Source organism: Neophocaena asiaeorientalis, unplaced genomic scaffold (genome assembly GCF_003031525.2).
Source record: "Neophocaena asiaeorientalis asiaeorientalis breed wild unplaced genomic scaffold, Neophocaena_asiaeorientalis_V1.1 scaffold418, whole genome shotgun sequence".
NCBI lineage: Eukaryota > Metazoa > Chordata > Mammalia > Artiodactyla > Phocoenidae > Neophocaena > Neophocaena asiaeorientalis.
This window is the reverse complement of record NW_020175731.1, coordinates 5,318,597-5,339,675: the sequence shown is the minus strand read 5'-3', so window position 1 is coordinate 5,339,675 and position 21,079 is coordinate 5,318,597. Positions and strand designations below refer to the sequence as shown.

At 34.8% G+C, this 21,079-nt stretch overlaps 2 protein-coding genes across 2 annotated transcripts in view; one reads left to right on the top strand and one right to left on the bottom strand.

Moving 5' to 3' along the window:
- PARPBP (PARP1 binding protein) overlaps positions 1-14,174 on the top strand; it is a 71,193-nt gene extending 57,019 nt beyond the window's left edge. The window contains exons 9-11 of the mRNA XM_024732169.1: positions 1,318-1,399; positions 13,226-13,361; positions 13,834-14,174. Coding sequence (XP_024587937.1) covers positions 1,318-1,399; positions 13,226-13,361; positions 13,834-14,174 — 559 coding nt within the window. The remainder of the gene's footprint in view (positions 1-1,317; positions 1,400-13,225; positions 13,362-13,833) is intronic.
- A 397-nt stretch (positions 14,175-14,571) lies between these two features.
- On the bottom strand, positions 14,572-16,058 carry PMCH (pro-melanin concentrating hormone). The gene is made up of 3 exons (XM_024732206.1): positions 15,657-16,058; positions 15,110-15,308; positions 14,572-14,805 (listed from the first exon to the last, which is right to left on the bottom strand). The coding sequence occupies exons 1-3, from the start codon at positions 15,903-15,905 to the stop codon at positions 14,756-14,758; spliced, it is 498 nt and encodes a 165-aa protein (XP_024587974.1). The 5' UTR covers positions 15,906-16,058; the 3' UTR covers positions 14,572-14,755.
- Positions 16,059-21,079: the final 5,021 nt, after the last annotated feature.

Here is a 21,079-nt window from a genome sequence, read left to right as displayed (position 1 = left end):
TTTGTTTTTTTCCTCCTGTCAACTTACTTCTGTTTAACAAAGTTTGCTTTTAGGTAGAAATATAAATGATTTAGATTTTCTCTTAGATTGAATTCTGTCATTTTCTTAGAGAAAGTTATTTTGTGTTTGTAGGATTTTCTAAATAAAATTAATCCCCACATACATTTTAAAGAGGTATTTTTCTATACTCAATTATGTGGCCAAACACGTTTATAGTTACCTTAGCATTTTCAGTTGTCATTGTGCAGACAAGTACCAGTCCATGGTAAAGTATATATATATATTTTTTAAAGTATATTTTTAATGGTCTGCATTGAAATGATAAAATTAAGGACAATGTATATGAATGTAAGTCAATGTAGGGTTATAAACTAGTCTTTCTTAGAATAGACTATCCTTTATTCTTTTTATAAAAAATAAATTTATTTATTTAATTAATTTATTTTTGACTGCATTGGGTCTTCGTTGCTGCGCACGGGCTTTCTCTAGTTGTGGCAAGCGGGGCCTACTCTTTGTTGCGGTGCATGGGCTTCTCATTGCGGTGGCTTCTCTTGTTTCAGAGCATGGGCTCTAGGCACACGGGCTTCAGTAGTTGTGGCACACAGGCTCAGTAGTTGTGGCTCGCAGGCTCTAGAGTGCAGGCTCAGTAGTTGTGGCGCACGGGCTTAGCTGTTCCCCAGCATGTGGGATCTTCCTGGACCAGGGCTGGAACCCATGTCACCTGCATTGGCAGGCGGATTCTTAACCACTGCGCCACCAGGGGAGCCCCCTTTATTCTTATGTAATGGTCTTTTGACACAAAGGGGTTATGACTCTGGCTCTATTAAGCTAAAAAGGAATTTACTGAGGAATCCATGTTTGGCTCCAAATTGCCAGTGTCTCCTTCTCTATCATGTCTTCTCTGACCCTCCTATTTCTAAACTATGCTTTTCTCTTTTGAATTTTCCTGCCATGGCATCTGTCCTTTTTTATTTTGAATTTTAGTTATGTGGATATCTTATTTCCCTTCCTTAGATCAAGATGCCTGAATTCAGAGCCAGTGAATGAATGAACTTTCTATTCTTCACAACATCGTATACAGTGCCTTACATATAGTAGAAGCTCAAATATTTAGTGGCTGAATTAATTAATTAAGCAAATTATTAGTATTTAGAACTCTCAGAATAGAAATATGCACACTTTTAAATAGTATTGTAAACAACTAGGTTCAGTTGTTCAGAATAAACTTTTATTCTCTAACTGCTTTTGGATAGCGGAGAGGTGTAAACTAGTTTAAAAGCTACTTTGGTTTATAAACTTTTGCTTTCTTTGGACTAGATCTCCCACACAAGTGAATAATTCATCGATGAAACCCCTAAGGGAACGTATCCATATGTCAGTGCAAGAGAAAACAATTAAGGTACAATTTAATATACTGTCATGAAAATGATAAAAATCGGTTTACTTTTAGAAGAATAAATATATAAAGCTGAGCTGGGTATTATAAACATACATTATACATGGAACAATAGGGATTAAATGGAAAATAAGTTATGACAGTTGACACACAGAAACTTTCCTTTTAATACAATCTTGGCTAATCTGTCTCTGGTTTATTCAATACCTTGGACCTAAAAGAAGGAAATGAATAAGCACCTGCTATGGTAAGTGTTCAATAAATATGTGTTCAGTGAATGAGGGGGAAAATAAAGAGGAGATGGTTTTCTCATTTACATTTCTAATATCTTCAACTGAATCTTGAGAGTCCATATAATTTCAGTTTTGTTCCCATCTGAAGACATAATGGCAGAATATAATTGATTTTGGATTGAGACAAGGAGAACATTTCACATTGTTCATTGACTAGAGCTATTCTTTATATTTTCACTTGGTTTGAACTGAGTATCCCAGTTCTCATTTGAAACATTTGTGCCTATAAGTAGTCAGTAACATGTTTTTAGGCACTTAAATTTTTCTTGGTCTTATTTTTCAAAAAAGAAGCTTGCTTTTAACTCATTGATTTATTCAGCATACATTTATTGGGTATCTGCTATGTGCCAGACACTGTTCTATGGTTGGGAATTCATTCATTTGTTCAACAAAATTTTCATGTAAAATTTACAATTATCCTTAAATTATCAAATAATTATTCATCTTTTGATATAACTTTGAGAACTCTAATTTGTTCTTTATATTCCCATTTGGAAAGTTAGTCCCAATTAGCAAAGCCTTTAGTTATCTGTTTCTTCTACATACCCCAAATCCATTTAGTTTATTTAGATTAATAAGTCTTATCTTCCTATTGGTTATTAGTAGCTGTTAGTAGTTAACATCTATGGAATACATCATTGATTTTTATATAATTTTTCTGTGAAAAAACTTGTCAATTCTTTGTTATATTAACCTAAGTACTTGTAGTCGAGGTGTAAGATTTTTGAAAAAAAACATCTATCCTTTGGACTTGATTAGAAACGGAAATGTAACAAATTCTTTATTTTTTCCCTGCTATGGCTACTGACAAACTTTAATATTTTCATTTAAAAATCATTGGGAGATGCAAGAGGAAGGGGATATGGGGATATATGTATACATATAGCTGATTTACTTTGTTATACAGCAGAAACTAACACAACATTGTAAAGCAATTATACTCCAATAAAGATGTTAAAAAAAAATTCAAGTAATACCATTAAACAGTGAAGTAGATATCTGTAAACTACTTAGAAAATTGTCTGGAACCTAATAGATTAACGATAAAAGTTATCTTCCTATGAAATCTTCTATATGTAATAAATTCAAGTAAAAAGTAAAAAAATAAAGATCATTGGGATATTTTGTTAAACTAAGTAAATCAAAATGAAAAGATCTGTCTGAATAATGAGAAGGTGTTTTTAGAAATTGGTAAGAGTCAACTAATTACTGTAAAATTTATGAACCAATTTGTAAAGTTTTGGGAGGTAGAAGAGACGGTATCTGATCCAGTCTCATTTATAGATGAGGAGATCAAAATCCTTGAGAAAGCACCTTATCCAAGATATCATAACTACCAGGAAATATTTTATGCCATTGTGCAAAGCCATGGATAAATACTAATAAGACTATAATTACATTGCTTCTGTTACTTAATAGTGGAGCTGGCTTACTCCACGTAGCTCTGAAACTAAATGGCAATAGAGAAAGGAAGGAATTGGTGTTTTTGGTTATATTTTATAGTACAGTACTCTTTATGAAAGCGAAGTGTGAAAATAATTGGTTTAGCCAGGTATATAGCTGAACCATGGCCAGATCGAGTACTTGCTGGAATAACAAAAAATGCTGCTAATATTTAGTACTAAGTAACTATGGGAAAGTAGTTTAACAGCTTGTTACCTTATTATCCTGTTACTTTTTCTCTTTTGGCATTTAATTCTCTTTTTTATCATGGAAAGGATATATGATCTACACTTGAAAAACTGTCTTGGAAAGACAAAGGTAGATACTGTTAGAGAACTTAGAATTTTGATGTTGTAGATCATACTTGATTGTGAAATATCCATGTCATTATTATTTGGGGCAAATTAACTTTTCTTGGATTTTCATTTCCTTGTTCATAAATAGAAATAGGCACTCCTGATCCCCAAATCCTATGAAACCACTTTGGAAAGTGTTCATTAACTCATTTGAAATGCTCAAGTTTTATTTTCTACTGTAGCTTATTTGGAAAATTGTCTATGATGGTCAAATAAATTCCCCTGGGAAGGAAATTAGAAGGTTCTTCCTGAACCTTCATGGGTTTGGTAGGAGCCTTTAGAGAATGCTTTCTTCCCATTCTTACCCCAGTTTCCAAGCGATTTATACAAGTACCTTCATACCTTTTTATTATAAGATCTTTCCAGGAGACATTTGCCTTCTTAAGTCCCTGTAAATTAATTAGTTTTATTCCTTCCAGCTTGATTTAGCCATATTTTGCTTTTCAGACACAACTGAAAAGTTGTATATACATATCTTTTTCCTTATTCTGAGTCTAGTGTTTTCCTCCGTATTATATGTATGTCCGAATAATCATCACCGTTAACTAACTTAATAACTTGTCAGTGGATCAGAAAAATGCTAGATCTTTAAAAGTTGACATAGTTGGGACAGTGAAAATTAGGACATAGGTAGTTGGAAAAAATAGACTGGCTCTAACTCTGGTACCTATTATAAGCAGCCAGGCAGTACAATGCTCATGGTGTTGGAAAATTAGACATCCATGTTTAACCTTTAGGGTATTCCAAAACTGAGTATATCCATATAAAATGGTATATTGAGTTCAATTAGAATTTCTTTCCCCTAATACTTAAAATGAGTACAAAATAGCAATAACTAGCAAAAATATTCACCAAGAGCAAACAACAGAAAATAATTTGATTGGATACAATAAACTTCAGAAACGATGGCCAAGGAAGGAAAGATTTCAGAGGGAAAAGGCACAACATGATTTAGCAACTTAATCTAGCCCCAGTCTCCACATAGTGTGCTAGTGAGTTGACAAAGTCCTGAGAATTATCACTAAAATATTTCCAAAACTGAGAAGCCAACTGTGTGTTCTTTTTTTTTTCTTTTTAGAGAAATAGTAGAAGTGGCAACTACATAGTAATGTGGAGAATGAACTCTGGGATTTACACATTGACACAGTGAAGGCTCTAGTGCTGCATACTGAATTGTGGAAATTATCCAAATGATCCCCTTGCATTTGAATGAAATACAGCCTCTAAATAGAGGGACTTTTTATGGTACATATAATACACAATAAATTCTTAGAAGAAAGTGAGGAACCAACCCAGAAATTTTTTCAGATTGCCTATCTCCTCAACTGAATGTTACTTTTGCCTCCAGGCTCCAGCCTGCCTCCTTCAGGCTACAGAAAAATGGGGGATAACAGAAAATATGCAGCCTTCAACATGTAACTGAGGAGCAAGTAAAATGCTGTCAAATAAGGAGGAAACAGAATCAAGAAACCACTCACAGGCTTGGAGGCTTCTGTTTCTAACTAGGATGTAGTAGATCATGGCAAAATACCATTTCTGCTACAATAACAAAATAAAAGGCAGATAAGTTGGGGAAAATATTTTAAAAGACATAAGAAAGCTATGTAAGCAAAACAGTTTAAATAAACTAAAAATCTGGAGAGGGTAAAGTTCTTCTGAGGTGAACAGACTATTATCAGAGTTTTCTTCCCTGGGATTATTTTTCCAATTTTGGGTATGAGCCAAGGATTGATCTTGACCCATGTAAAGGAACTCACTGACAGAGGAACTAACAAATATTTTGATGTCTCGAGGGGCTGGCAACAATTTGGAAACTTTGGGGCCCTGAATGCACAGTTATTTTTACCTGCGGCACCTATGCTGAATTTTGGAGCTGAGTGGGAGGTTAAGGAACCTCAATCCAGTATACTAAAATCACCTGTAGTCTTGCAGTAGCTCAGAAGACAAGGCTCCTCTTGAGGAGTGTGACCTGGCTGAAACGCATGGCTGTTGCCTTCTCAAGATATTTGCCACGTTTGGAAATGAAGTGGGTTGGGAGCCCGAGGAATACAATGTAAAAACCTTTGGAAGACAGACTGAATCCCCCAGACTTTCAGGTCAGAGATGATAGAGATCCACAAGGCTCTCAGTTGAAAGCTTGGGAGGGACATTCCCGAAGGAGAGGTTAAGAACCAGAAGTCAAATATGAGTTATGACAACTGCAACCCAGCTTTGACTCAGGTCAGTCCCTGTCGGCATTGCGGTTATCAGCCCCTCTCTGTGTCTGCCTAACAGAGACAAAGGAAACCCTTGATAGAAGGTTTCATCTGGAGCCTCTATAGTTCCTTTATATACTGGACATGAGAAGAGACAGGAAGACTTGTCCTTTAATCAAGAGAAAAAACTAACAATAGAGGCAGACTCACAAATGACCCAGCTACTGGGATCAGCTGACAAGGAATTAAATTTTTTTTTTAACATTTAAAGGTAATTAGGCTTCCCTGGTGGTGCAGTGGTTGGGAGTCCGCCTGCCGATGCCGGGGATGCAGGTTCGTGCCGCGGTCTGGGAGGATCCCATGTGCCGCGGAGCGGCTGGGCCCGTGGGCCGTGGCCGCTGGGCCTGCGCGTCCAGAGCCTGTGCTCCGCGGCGGGAGAGGCCACAGCAGTGAGGCCGGTGTACCGCAAAAAAAAAAAAAAAAAAAGGTAATTAAAGGAAAAGGGCAAAATGGATGAAAAATTGGGAAATTCCAACAGAGAATCAATTTTTTTACTTTTTGGCAAGGTGCACAGCTTGCGGGATCTCAGTTCCCTGACCAGGGATTGAACCTGGGCCATGGCAGTTAAATTGCCAAATCCTAACCACTAGACCACCGGGAACTCCCAAGAATCAAAAATTTTAAATCAGAACCAAATGGACATTGCAGAACTATAAAAACATTATCTAAAATTAATAATTTATTAGGTGAATTTATTTATTTTAAAGATTTTTTGATGTGGACCATTTTTAAAGTCTTTATTGAATTTGTTACAATATTGCTTCTTTATTATGGGGTTTTTTTTTTTTTTTTTGGCCCCGAGGCATGTGGGATCTTAGCTTCCCAACCAGGAGTTGAACCCGCACTCCGTGCATTCAAAGGCGAAGTCTTAACCACTGGACCATCAGGGAAGTCCCTAGGTGAATTTAATAGTAGACCAGACATAGCATTAGGTAGCATAGTGGACATGAAGATAGGTCATTAGAAAAAAGTCCAAACTAAAGCAAAGAGAGAATAAAGAATAAAAAAGCAGAAGAGAAGAGTAGGACACAGAAAATGTCTAACATATGCCTAACTGGATCCTCAGAACAAGAGGAGAAAATAGGATTGAAATAGTATTTGAAGATATAATGATTGTAATATTTTCCAAAGCTTAATTGGTCCTTTCACATCAGGTAGTAGTTAGAAGATGTGAGGAACAGATGTGTGGTTTCCTTTAATAATGTACAGTTGCGTATGTGTTCCAATATTATGGACCTAGCAAACTAAAAAATGTCCCTGAGTCCTTTGAAAATCCATCTGCCTTTCATGTATGTGCCACACACACACACAGGACATAGATTGTAAAGCTTCTTTCCAGAGCAGTGTTCTCCAGTAGAACTTCTGTGGAAATGTTCTGTAATTTGTGCTATCCAGTACTGTAGGTGCTAGCCACGTGTGACTTTTGAGCACTTGAAATGTGGTACTGCAACTGAGGAACTCGATTTTTAATTCTATTTAATTTTAATTAATTAGCTACATATGGCCAGCATATTAAACAGTTGCATTTCTGGTGGATTAAAGAGGCACACAAATGCAATAACTGAAAACCCATAATAAGTAGAGGAAATGGTGCTCTGACCATGAGAGATTAGAATAAATAGGATTTAAATAGGGAGAGAGGATGGAAGAGAGCATTGCAGGTGGAGCAAACAACTGATGAAAAAGTATAAGATTGTCTTAGCTAGTATAAAGAGGCTGTGCATTCCATAGTGAACAAAATAAGTGAATAAATAATGTGGGGCAAGGTTAAGGAAGGTGTGGCTTTTGTGGTTTTAAGGAACAGTTACTTTTTGTGGGGCTTATTGTAAGGATATGTGCATGAGAACCTAAGAAAGGTGGAATATTTAAGAACTTGAAAGTAATGGTGGATATAATGGGGCTTAAGGACTTCAGCTGCATGGTTCTCTGTACTTAAATGTGATGTAACTTTGTGTGTATACCTCTCTCTTGTTTCTGTACCAAATGGTTTTCTTACTCTATTGAACAGAGTAGTTTACTCTGTACATGTTTTTCTATTGATATATCAGAGCTTTTGCCCTTAGGGTGCTTTAAATGTTCTTTACCAGTCTACTTCTCTCATTTCTGTGTGCTGTGGTTTCTTTACTCTCCATACATCTCTTTCTACCTCCAAGCTTTTGCTTACTCTTGGTTTCTGTTCCCTCATACCTTCTGCTCGCATACACCTGTTAGAGTGTGTTATAATTTTACTTAATTAATGCACTCAGCAAACATGTATTAAATGCCTACTGGATACCGGGCTCTGTCCTAGGCACTGTAAATATATCAGCAAGCAAAACAGACAAAAACCCCTGCCCTGATGGGCAAGTTGTCCCCCAATATTTGTGGGACTAGGGTGGAAGAACATAAATGGAAACCCCTGGTCTACCCCCGCAGTCCTTTTAATGCTAGTTCTGTTCCATACTGTTAGACACACTCCACCCAGAAATGTATACATCCCGCTCCCTGTCACCCTTGTCATAAACAATCAGCCCTTCCTAAAGGAAGAGGCCAGTGCTGGCCCAGTGCCTAGGCAGTTTAAGCAGGGAATTCTGGGGTGCCAGGTTCTTGGAACAGGATCTAAAAGGGAGTCATAGTCTCCCAGTGGGCATATCCAAGTCCCTGTGGACTTATTCCTCACCCGGTGTGATGAAGAGGGCCAGAGCAGGCCATCAGTTGGCAAACTAAGGTTTTGTTCATGGAGCTTACCTTTTAGTTGGGAGAGGCAGATAATAAACAAAACAAACAAGTGAATTATATGGTATATTAGAAGGTTATCAGTGCTATGGCAGGAAATAAAGTTGGGGAGGGGGGTAAGAAGAGTGTGTTCCTTTGTGTGTGTTTTGGTTTTAAAGGGAACGATCAGTACAGGTCTCTTTGAGAAGGTGACATTAAGCAAAGGCTTTAAGGGAATGAGCAGCATTTTTCATTAGAATGAAAATGGGATGTTTGTATTAGTCTGAACTAAAATTTGAACTTGTTTTGGCTGAAGTAATGAGGTTGGGATTTATTGCGTACCTCCTAAGTGTCAAGTGTTATACTAGGTATTTTATATCCCTCATTCCAATTAATCCTTGTTGAAATCTAGAAGGCATTATTTTCCAGACCATATACCTAGTAAGTAACAGAACAGTGGTTGTATTCAGGTGTAAGACTTCAAAATTTATGCTGTTTCCAAAGTGTAAACGAAGGCATAGTAATTATAATAGTCATCATTTGATATACTTACAAATTCATATGCCATTAAGAATAGCAAATCTCTGTTCTTTTGAAAATGTGATAATGTAAGAATGAAAAGGTGAATTTTGAATATTTATTTTAGTTATATATTTAATAGGTATGTTGAGTAATTTCTTTTTCCAAACTTGTTGATAAAATTTATAGCCCCCGCTATAATGGGGGCTTAGAAATTTCATTTTCTTATTAATACAGCTAACTGAGAGTTTCTGTGACTTTTCAATATTTTGACTCATTTGTCTTAATTTAACTGGAGTCAGGCTTTCCTATGTGAAGTACTATTTTCCTCAAACTGGGAACCTACTAATAATTTCAATTTAAAAAGAGCTTGTGGCAAAAGGACTTTTCCAATTCTTGGCAAGTTTGAAGTTCATTGCAATTTTACTGTGGATAGAAATCTTTCCAAAGGGGGGAATTCACTCTACAAAGGAAAACTTTGAATCTTTTTCTCTCATGTGACTTGAACATAAAATGATTTTAACAGCCATGTATGAATCTGGACATTATTCTTAGTTGTTAAGTACTTCAAAAGCACTTTCAAAAGGGAATTGTTTTGCTTATTTGTGATTCCAAATCAAATACACAGAGAGATTTGGAAGATTTGCAACAGGAAGTAATCTCAATTCTATGTAGCCACTAATCTTGTGCAGAAAAATTCAACTTTTATGAACAAAGGAAAAGCAATCTCTTTTAAGTTATAAATACAAGTCAATGTAGCTTGTATTGTTTTAATAACCAAAATGAAGAAGCTGATTGTAAGTTCATTTTTTGAGCTGCATTCCTAGAATCATTTTAGGGTTGGCCAGGTCCTGAGAAACCTAATTCAACAGATTTCTAACTCTATAGGAGTACTTTCTTTATATGTTACTACATTAATAACTGTATAGTATCTACATATATCTTTAGAGTTACATAGCTGTTTCATATTTTTAACTTCATTTAATCCTCACAACTCTATGAGGTAAATATTCCCATTTATATGTGGATAAGTGAGAGGTTTAGAGGTTTACCCAAGATCATCTACTTAGTAAGTGATAGGGCCAGTATTAGAAGCCAGGTCTTTTGACCACAAATCTGATGCCTTTTCCATCACATCATCTTGTTTCTTTGTGCGGGTTTCTTAGTTGGACATCACATTGTTGGCTCCAGTCAAGTTCATGATCAGTTAAAATCTCTAGGTCTTTATTTCATATGTTGTTTTTAAGTCAGGTTCTCCTCATCCTGTACATCTGTAATTGATATTTTGAACTTAAATACAGGACTTTGTTTATCCTCATTCATTTTCATCTTATTATTTTCTACTTATGGTTCTAGCCTTCTGAGATCTTTTCAATCTTGATTCTATTATCCAATTTATTTATTATTTCTTCCAGCTGTGTGTCAACAGCAAATTTTATAAGTAGAATGTCTTTGTGATTATGGAAGCCATCCTAGTAATCTCTTTAGTATACTGTGTGCCTGTCACATAGTTGGAACTTAATAAGTGGTAATTGATAAAAAAGATCTTTGTACAGGGCAGGGAAAAAACACACATATAATCTTTTACAAAAAAGAAAAAAAACACCCTCAATATAACTACTCTCGGTTATTACTTTTGGATATAAGTATTCCAAGATTGCCATAGAACCATTGTGGTTCTCTCTTGTGTTTTGATACGTTTATAAATAATATTTTTCATGGTAAATATAGTGGTTAACTGATTTTCTTTCACATCTCAACCCATAATCAGTATTTTAAGAATTTCCTTCTAACTCTAGTTTTCTGAAACTGCCCTACTGTCACTAAGGGCTAGAGAAGTTCTCTATGGGGGGCCTAAGGAGAAGAAATCTAGCTGTCAGGAGGGTTTATTGAACTTATTTTGCGACTGTATTTACATAGCAAAGAAAGCTTTTTACTCAGATGTATGTTTAAAATTAATAAAAATGCCAACTTTCTAAAGAAATTTTTATTCACATGCAGCATGAGATTGAGAAAACATCAGTTGTCTGTATTAAATAATTATTGTATTTTTATTTAGAGTGCTTTATGAGTGGTACTGATGAAGGTTTTGTGGTGGGAGGCTCTAGTCCCCCAAGCCACCTGTAGGTGCCATCACTATCTGGATATTATGGGAGTGATCCTTGCCAGCCACTTAGCATCCATTTACTTTCATGGCCTTACCATACTCTTTATAACTCTCTGTAAGCAATAAGTTTATAATTTTCTATAAGTAGTAACTGGCGAAATGAAAGAAACGTATAAAAAGATGTCAGCAGCTAGTATTGGTTTTGTAGATGGAAATAAATGTTTTTGGATAATTTACTACAGTGATGATATGATGTAATATAATATAAAGTTTATTTTATTAACAAAATTTATTTTAATGGCTTTATTAATTGTTTTAATTCTCTACTTATGGAATTAATAAAATCCAAAAAGGCCTAGTTAAAACCTTCAGTTATATTTTAGGGCATCTCATGGTAGAAAATATATAATAGTAGTTGCATTCATGTGGATTCATGAAGATATTGGGCTGTAGCTCCATTCATTATCAAGAGCCTACTGTATTTCACTTCTAAAAAAAATAGTTTTTCATCTTTTACATTTTCACATTTTTTTCAATTTTGTGTATTTTTGTGCTTAAATGGAAGATAAATTCTAATTGTCTACTTCTTCAAGCAAATTAAATATAATTTTTAGTCCTCTGGGAGTTACAGTCTCTCATAGACACCATTACTCAGAAAGATATAAAATTTGTCATCCTGAGAAAACTTGATTTATGGAGCAGCTGGACTGGAGACTATTCTGATTTCTTCTAAAATATAGTCAGTGGATTTCACTGCTGTTGTCTTTGCAAACATCTGAGTGGGTTAATGTAGTTATCGTTCTGAATATATAGCATAGTGTATAATTACTGAATATGTAATGTAAAGTCATGCTGTTTTAGACTTCCTGAACTGTATCAATACATGCTCTGTGAGTATTATTCAGCATAATGTAGTTATACTTTGAAGTATTAATTTTTGAATTGTTGAAGTCCTCTTTATTTAATCATGTATTTGAAATAAGCTTTGTCTGTTTCTGAAAAAGATTTGAGATGATTTCTAATTATTTGGAGAAATCTCCCTACTATAACCAAATGGCATTACACAGCAGCTGCAATTGTTGAAATTTGCATTATCTGTGTAGATTACTTTTGTTCTGAAATTAAGTTCTCTCCCTAAAACAGCCACTGGTTTTATGTTTGCAGAATACATTTCCAAAAATACTTTCTTGGCATGGTGCTTAAGAATTAAATTTAGCTTTCTAATTTTCTCCTATTTGTCATGTTTGAAGATAATTACAGGAGTATACTTTGAATACTCCACTATTAAATCCCTTGGTCACATCTTCTTAGAATGATATAATCAAATCATATTTCTTAATTTTCTAAATATTCATGTTTTGTTTTGTTTTTTGCGTTACGCGGGCCTCTCACTGCTGTGGCCTCTCCCGTCGCGGAGCACAGGCTCCGGATGCGCAGGCTCAGCGGCCATGGTTCACGGGCCCAGCTGCTCCGCAGCATGTGGGGTCCTCCCGAACCGGGGCACGAACCCGCATCCCCTGCATCGGCAGGCGGACTGTCAACCACTGGGCCACCAGGGAAGCCCTAAATATTCATGTTTTTAATTAAATAATGCCTTTCATTCACCACTTTGTTTTATCTTTCACCTTCTTTGTTAGTTTCCTATCTTTGTTTCTTTCACCTTCTCTTATTTTTCTTTTTTATCCTAACATTTCTCCCTTCCTTAATTTCTCTAATTTCTTGAATTCCATATGCTATTTTTTCCTAAAAGAGTTGTACCCTGTAATTCTTTAAGATTGAAAACTTGTATTTTTCTAGGATTACATATATCATGTATATCATTATTAAACATAATAAAACCACTTTCTAAAGCATCTCAGACATAGGAAGGTGTAACAAAGGCCTTTGAAGAGTTTATAATTGATTTGCCTAAGCTTTTACAAAAATTATCAAAAACATACACAAAGCTGGTATTACTGAAAAGAACAAAAATGCTGATTGTAGCAGTGAATGAGTTTGCAAACTATGAAACATCAAGGATTAAAATTTCCCACAGATAATGAAATATTTAAGGGAAATTTTTATGATACCTCAGTGACTACAGAGTATATTTCTGTCTAGATGAAAAACTAAATAAAAATAAAGGATAAATTGTATATTTTCTCCTTTTTTCCTGTTACCAGATGAAGCAAACCTTAATTAGATCTCAGTTTGCTTGTACTTACAAAGATGACTGCATGATACGCAAGGATAAGTGGAATAGTGTTAATTCAGCATCAAAGCCTTTGTGTGTTCTTCACATGGAAAATGACCATTCTGGTAATTGACCTTATTTGAGCAATTTAATAACAATTCAATTCTAGTGTACTAATTGGTTTTAACTTAAGTAAAACTAGATTTTTTTTTGCAATGTAAAGGTTTATATTTTTATAGACCTGAGTTTATTTAAAAAGTTATATCTAAGTACAAATATATGTATAGGAATAGGACTCAGTTTGATTTAACTAAATGTATTTAAGAAATAACTTGCAGCATTTAAGGATTAAGTGTTATGCATTCAGACAAAGCAAATTTATTGTTTGTAGGGATGAAAAGTGATATGGTAAAATGCAAAGAAATGTGATAGTAATATAGCTGTATTTGTTCATCATGTAATTTATATCATTATTTGATTGTAAATCATAAATTTAAAAATATTCTTTAGCCATTTAAAAAGTTTTTTGTAAAATTCTCATGTGTAATAATTTTAAGTATTATATAATTTCTTTCCTCTTTTCATCTTGCATAACAGGAGGTGTAAATTCATCTGTTGGAAGACCAACAATTGGAACAAGTTCTGGAAATGTTCATCTGGACAGAAGTAAAAATGAAAAAGTGGCAAGAAAATCAATTAGTCTGACAGGAAATAAAGGCTCAAAAAGGAAACAGGTGGATTTGGATGATGAAAATATTCTCTGTGATAATGGAAACGAACCACCTCAACACAAAAATGTTAAGATACCTAAGGCATCAAAAGATTTGCAGAGTAAATTAGATGGCAAACTAGTTAGAGCTGCAAAAAGCAACAAATGTACCGCCAAGAACAAATTGATTACTGGCCAGACAAAGTTAACTCAGTTTTTTAGACTATGAATTTGTCTTTTATGTTCTTTAGGTTTATGTATATATAAAAACATTCACCAAAGGCATATGCTTAATTTTTTTTTTGTTTTTTGTGTGGTATGCGGGCCTCTCACTGTTGTGGCCTCTCCCGTTGCGGAGCACAGGCTCCGGACGCGCAGGCTCAGCGGCCATGGCTCACGGGCCCAGCCGCTCTGTGGCATGTGGGATCTTCCCGGACTGGAGTATGAACCCGTGTCCCCTGCATCGTCAGGCGGACTCTCAACCACTGCGCCACCAGGGAAGCCCCCATCTACTTAATTTTTAAGAGATCAAGGTGTAAATTATGGTGCTTTATTATTTTGGTCTGCAGTGTATGTAAGGTTAGCATGTTAAGCATTGTTTAAAAAATACTAGTAAGTCGTAATTATGCAGAATATTCACAAAGTTTAATGCACAGGTAAAGCATATCATTTAGGTATATCTTAATACTACTTTCTTTGAAAACAGACATTTAAAATAATACAAGTCATAGTAACATTAAGGGCTTTTTTCCCCACAGGCAATTAAATGATTTTGTTTTCTTCTGAAATGATGATGTGGACCAACAGGTATCAGACTTGCCAGCAAGGTCGATAGACTCTTCCCAGCATACACCTGAGCACTGAAGGAAAAAAAAGCTTAAATTGTTTAAAGGACTAGTATCACACAAAATTGATTAGAAGTGAAAGAATGGATCTAGTATAGCTAATTCTCAGTAAATCAAAATTATAGTAACTAATAACTAATTATAGTAACCAATTAAATACTTTTTAATTTCACATCTTTTGCAGGGGTCACTTAAAATCAAGTAAATTGAACCATGGTCTTGTTTGATTTTGTTGTGATTGGACCCAAATTCAATTAAACTCAGATTTCTATTTTATGATATTAAGATATAAGAATTGAATTTTAAAAAGACTACTCACTGTCAAAATCTCTCCTTCCTATAGGAAATTTAGCTGAGTTTTCTTCATCTGCAATTTCTCTCTTTTCTTGTATTGATTCAGTATTTTGAACTTCATTCTCAGCTGGAAAAGCTACAGATCCTTTTAGTGCAAGATAAGGTTTTATAGCCAGATTCAGTGGCAGACCATTATTTAAGAAATTGTGTTTGGAACCTGCATTCTGTAAAGAAAAGGTTGATTTGTGTTTTAGCTGTCTTATTGGGAATAGAACTATGATACAATTGTGTAATATTCTTATTGATCAAAGATGCTCTACACTGTTTTGACTCTAAAAAATATTTTAGATACAAGGTTTTCAGGGAATAAAAACCTTTTGAATAAGAGATGTTTTCCAGAATTTTCCAGAAGAACAACCTGGTATGTAGGAAATTTGATCAATTGTCCTAATGCATATTGTGACTTTTTTCACATACTTCTGCTTATAAAAGTATCGACTTTACTTCCAAAGGATTCATAAACATCATTCAAATTTCCACTGAAATAAAGGATAAGTCACATTGCCACTTACCTTTGAATTTTTGTTTTCCTCATCATTCATGAAATTGCTCTCATCATTTTTATATTCCTCCAGGGAAGGAACAACAATTGATTTTTCTTCAGTATCTTCCTTCTGAAAGGCTTTCCCCAACCTCAGTGTTTTAAATACCATGTCATCTTCTAAATTTCTTATTGACTTGGAGGCTGAAGGCGAAACACCTTGAGAAAGCAAAGAAAAAGTTAGTATTAATATGTAGGAAGAGAAACTCATTTTTGCCATTCTTAGTTTGATGTTTGCATGGAGTCAAACAAGGATGTGTAAAATGAAGTAAAATTTCTCAACCTGCTTTGTAAATGATTCCTACCTTTATATATTTTCCAGCTTGAATAGAAAGCACTTGAAAGACTTAGACTTTCGTCATTTTAAAAATGACTCATTAGATAGAAGCTAACTTTTTGTATAGCTGCTAATACTTACACTGTTTGGGTTTTAGTGGCATATTGTTTATTTTGAGTGTGAATTTTCTCAGAATCTGATTAAGATCCTTGGTAGAGAGCTTCTGTTGAGATTATAGTCTCTTGAAAATGGGTTGTTATTAAGAAAGACCACAGGACATCAGGCTCTCCATATTCTTGTTTATTCATATTGTTCCCTTCTGTTTATTTTCTGATTAAGTAAAATATTAAAACTAAAGTTATTTCTTTCACTCAGGATAATAAGCGTCAAAGTTTAACTACATTTAATCCTGATTAAGTGGAAATAATCTTCAGAAAGAATTTTTTCCATAAATGCTCGGAATAGCCTTTGGTATTTAAAGTATATATGCCTGTCAGTATGAACAAAAAGTCATTCATGTTATATCTAAAATTGACCTGTCAGGTGTGTTTTATCTCTATATTTACAAAAGGGTATTACTGATATTTATTAATGAGTTTAGCAATTAATGAATAAGAAGTCCATGAAGAGAATATTTATGTGCTCCATAAATGTTAATTTTGGATAATGAGTATGTTGTATGATTTTTAATTAAACATTTCAGAGTTAATTTGTAATGTTGGCCCTGTAGAGTAAGAGAATACATTCTTGTGTATGTCTTCTGGTATATATGTGCAATAGTTTTTCTAGGGTATATTTCTAGTTATGGAATTGCTGGGTCTTGGAGTATGTACATTTCAGCTTTATTAATGCCAAAATGGTTACAGAATAGTAGTAACCAATTTAAACTCCCACCTGCAGGTTATGAGAGTTCTTACTGCTCCAGGTTCTAGTTAACACTTGGGTATCTTTTTGTGCTTTTAATGTTTATTTCTCTAATTACCAAAGACGTAGGATGCCTTTTCATATGCTTAAGTAAAATGCCTTTTAAAGAAAAATTTGTCTATTTCTCTATCAGATTGTTTGGGTTTTTCTTGTTGATTCATGGGAGTTCTTTATATATGCTGGATATTAATTCTTTGTTAGTTGTATATGTTTAAAATATTGTATTTTTTCTCACATTTCTTATCTTTTGAACTGCTTCATGGTGTCTTTTGGTGAACTAAACTCCTTAATTTTAATGTTTAAATTTCTTTTTTTTTCTTTTTATGGTTAGTATTTATGTTATTTGGAAATCCTTCCAAACCCTGAGGTCATTATCATACTTCTATATATTCTAAAAGTTTAAGTGTTTTGACTTTCACATTTAAATTTTTAATTCATCTAGAATCTTGTGTGTGAGAAAGAAATTTTAACTTTTCCAAATGTCCTTATATACTTCTTTTTTTTTAACATCTTTATTGGAGTATAGTTGCTTTACAGTGGTGTGTTAGTTTCTGCTTTATAACAAAGTGAATCAGTTATACATATACATATATCCCCGTAGCTCTTCCCACTTGTGTCTCCCTCCCTCCAAGCCTCCCTATCCCACTCCTCTAGGTGATCACAAAGCACCGAGCTGATCTCCCTGTGCTATGTGGCTGCTTTCCACTAGCTATCTGTTTTACATTTGGTAGTGTATCTATGTCCATGCCACTCTCTCACTTTGTCCCAGCTTACCCTTCCCCCTCCCCGTGTCCTCAAGTCCATTCTCTAGTAGGTCTGTGTCTTTATTCCCGTCTTGCCCCTAGGTTCTTCATGACCTTTTTTCTTTTTATGTCCTTATATATTTCTTGAATAATTCATCCTGTCTCCACTAATCTGCAATGCCATCTCTGCAGTATATTAGGTTTCTATACATGTGTAGGTCTCTTTCTGAACTCTCTATTCCACTGCCAAATCTACAGTATTATTTATTATTACTACAACTTTAAAATAACTTTTTTTTACATCTTTATTGGAGTATAATTGCTTTACAATGGTGTGTTAGTTTCTGCTTTATAACAAAGTGAATCAGTTATACATATACATATATCCCCATATCTCTTCCCTCTTGCGTCTCCCTCCCTCCCACCCCTCTAGGTGGTCACAAAGCACCGAGCTGATCTCCCTGTGCTATGCAGCTGCTTCCCACTAGCTATCTGTTTTATGTTTGGTAGTGTATATATGTCCATGCCACTCTCTCACTCTGTCCCAGCTTACCCTTCCCCCTCCCCATATCCTCAAGTCCATTCTCTAGTAGGTCTTTGTCTTTATTCCTGTCTTACCCCTAGGTTCTTCGTGACATTTTTTTTTTCTTAGATTCCATATATATGTGTTAGCATACGGTATTTGTCTTTCTCTTTCTGACTTACTTCACTCTGTATGACAGACTCTAGGTCCGTCCACCTCACTACAAATAACTCAATTTCGTTTCTTTTCATGGCTGAATAATATTCCATTGTATATATGTGCCACATCCATCTTCTTTATCCATTCATCCGATGATGGACACTTAGGTTGCTTCCATGTCCTCGCTATTGTAAATAGTGCTGCAGTGAACATTATGATACATGACTCCTTTTGGATTATGGTTTTCTCAGGGTATATGCCCAGTAGTGGGATTGCTGGGTCATATGGTAGTTCTATTTTTAGTTTTGTAAAGAACCTCCATACTGTTCTCCGTAGTGGCTGTATCAATTTACATTCCCACCAACAGTGCCACAGGGTTCCCTTTTCTCCACACCCTCTCCAGCATTTATTGTTTATAGATTTTTTGATGATGGCGATTCTGATCAGTGTGAGGTGATACCTCATTGTAGTTTCGATTTGCATTTCTCTAATGATTAGTGAAGTTGAGCATCCTTTCATGTGTTTGTTGGAAATCTGTATATCTTCTTTGGAGAAATGTATTTATATCTTCTGCCCATTTTTGAATTGGGTTGTTTGTTTTTTTGATATTGAGCTGCATGAGCTGTTTGTATATTTTGGAGATTAATCAATCCTTTGTCAGTTGCTTTGTTTGCAAATATTTTCTCCCATTCTGAGCGTTATCTTTTCTTCTTGTTTATGGTTTCCTTTGCTGTGCAAAAGCTTTTAAATTTCATTAGCTCCCATTTGTTTATTTTTGTTTTTATTTCCATTTCTCTAGGAGGTGGGTCAGAAAGGATCTTGCTGTGATTTATGTCATAGAGTGTTCTGCCTATGTTTTCCTCTAAGAGTTTTATAGTGTCTGGCCTTACATTTAGGTCTTTAATCCATTTTGAGTTTATTTTTGTATATGGTGTTAGGGAGTGTTCTAATTTCATTCTTTTACATGTAGCTGTCCACTTTTCCCAATACCACTTATTGAAGAGGCTGTCTTTTCTCCATTGTATATTCTTGCCTTCTTTATCAAAGATAAAGTGACCATATGTGCGTGGATTTATCTCTGGGCTTTCTATCCTGTTCCATTGATCTATATTCCTGTTTTTGTGCCAGTACTGGACTGTCTTGATTACTGTAGCTTTGTAGTGTAGTCTGAAATCAGGGAGCCTGATTCCTCCAGCTCCGTTTTCTTTCTCAAGATTGCTTTGGCTATTCGGGGTCTTTTGTGTTTCCATACAAATTGTGAAATTTTTTCTTCTACTTTTGTGAAAAATGCCATTGGTAGATAATTTATTTTCTTATTCACGAACATGAATACAAAGTACAAAGGTATTTTTCCATATTTATTTTGAACTTCTTTAATCTTTTAATGACATTTTGTTGTTTTCTTCATAAAAGTCTTGCTTATCTTTTGTTGCAAGATTTATAATTGTTTATAATTTAATTATAAGTAAGCTCCTTATTTTTAGTTATTATAAATTTTATCTTTTAAAATACCTTTTCTAACATTATTGCTGGTTTGTACACATGCAGTTGGCTTTTGTTTAGTGCTCTTATATACAAAAAACTTGTTATAGTCTTTAATTCCCTAATAATAATAATTATTATTTAATTCAATAGTTTATAAATGTATTAACTCTTTAAGGTTTTCCATGAAGACAGTTGATATAAATAATAAAATAATGACATTTTATTTCCTTCTTGCAAACGTGTGTGTTTGTGTGTATTTATCTGTGTGTCTGTCCATGTGTGCAAACAGACTGACTGAAACCTTCTGTAAATGTTAGACATGGAGATAAGATATCTTTGAAGTATTACTTATTTTACAGAGAATGCTTTTAACTTTTCACCATCGAATACGATGTTTGCTCTGGATTTTTATGTAGACACCCTTTATACCTTGCAGGAAGTTCTTTTCTATTTCTGGCTTACTAATAACTTTTGTCATGAATTGTTGAATGTTATTGAATACTTTTTCTGTATCTATTGAAACGATCATACTTTTTCTCCTTCAGTGTTTCATTGAGAAAATAAACAGATTTTTCTCATGTTAAAGCAACCATGTGTTTATGAAACAAATCTTTTAAAATATTACTGTATTCAATTTGGTAATATTTGATTTATATATTTTTCATTTATTATCATGAGTGAGATTGATCTGTAATTTCCCTTTCTTCTATTGCCTTTGTCTGCCAAGGCATTAAGGTTGTACTAGCTTCATAAAATGAAGCAGGGGGCAGGGTTTATTCCTTTTTTTCTTCTCCTGTAAAGTGATGTGGGCTTGGTGTTTTGTTGGTGGGCTTAATGGTTGATTCACGTTTTTCAGAGTTGTAGGAACATTCAGCTTCTCTGTTTCTTTTTGTTTCTTTTTTTTTTTTAGCGGTACGCGGGCCTCTCACCGCTGTGGCCTCTCCCGCCGCGGAGCACAGGCTCCGGATGCGCAGGCCCAGCGGCCATGGCTCACAGGCCCAACCGCTCCACGGCACGTGGGATCCTCCCGGACCAGGGCCCAAACCCCCCCTGCATCGGCAGGCGGACCCCCAACCACTGTGCCACCAGGGAAGCCCCTCTGTTTCTTTTTTAGTTTGTTTTGAGGATTTAAATTTTTATAGAATTTGTCCATTTCTCTTGTTTTCAAATATTCTAGTGTAAAGTTAGTTATGATATTTTCTTCTAAGTTTTTTAAGCCTTGCTTCATCTGTAGTTGTATTTCATTCTAATTATGCTTATTTGTGATCTCTTGGTCTCTGCCT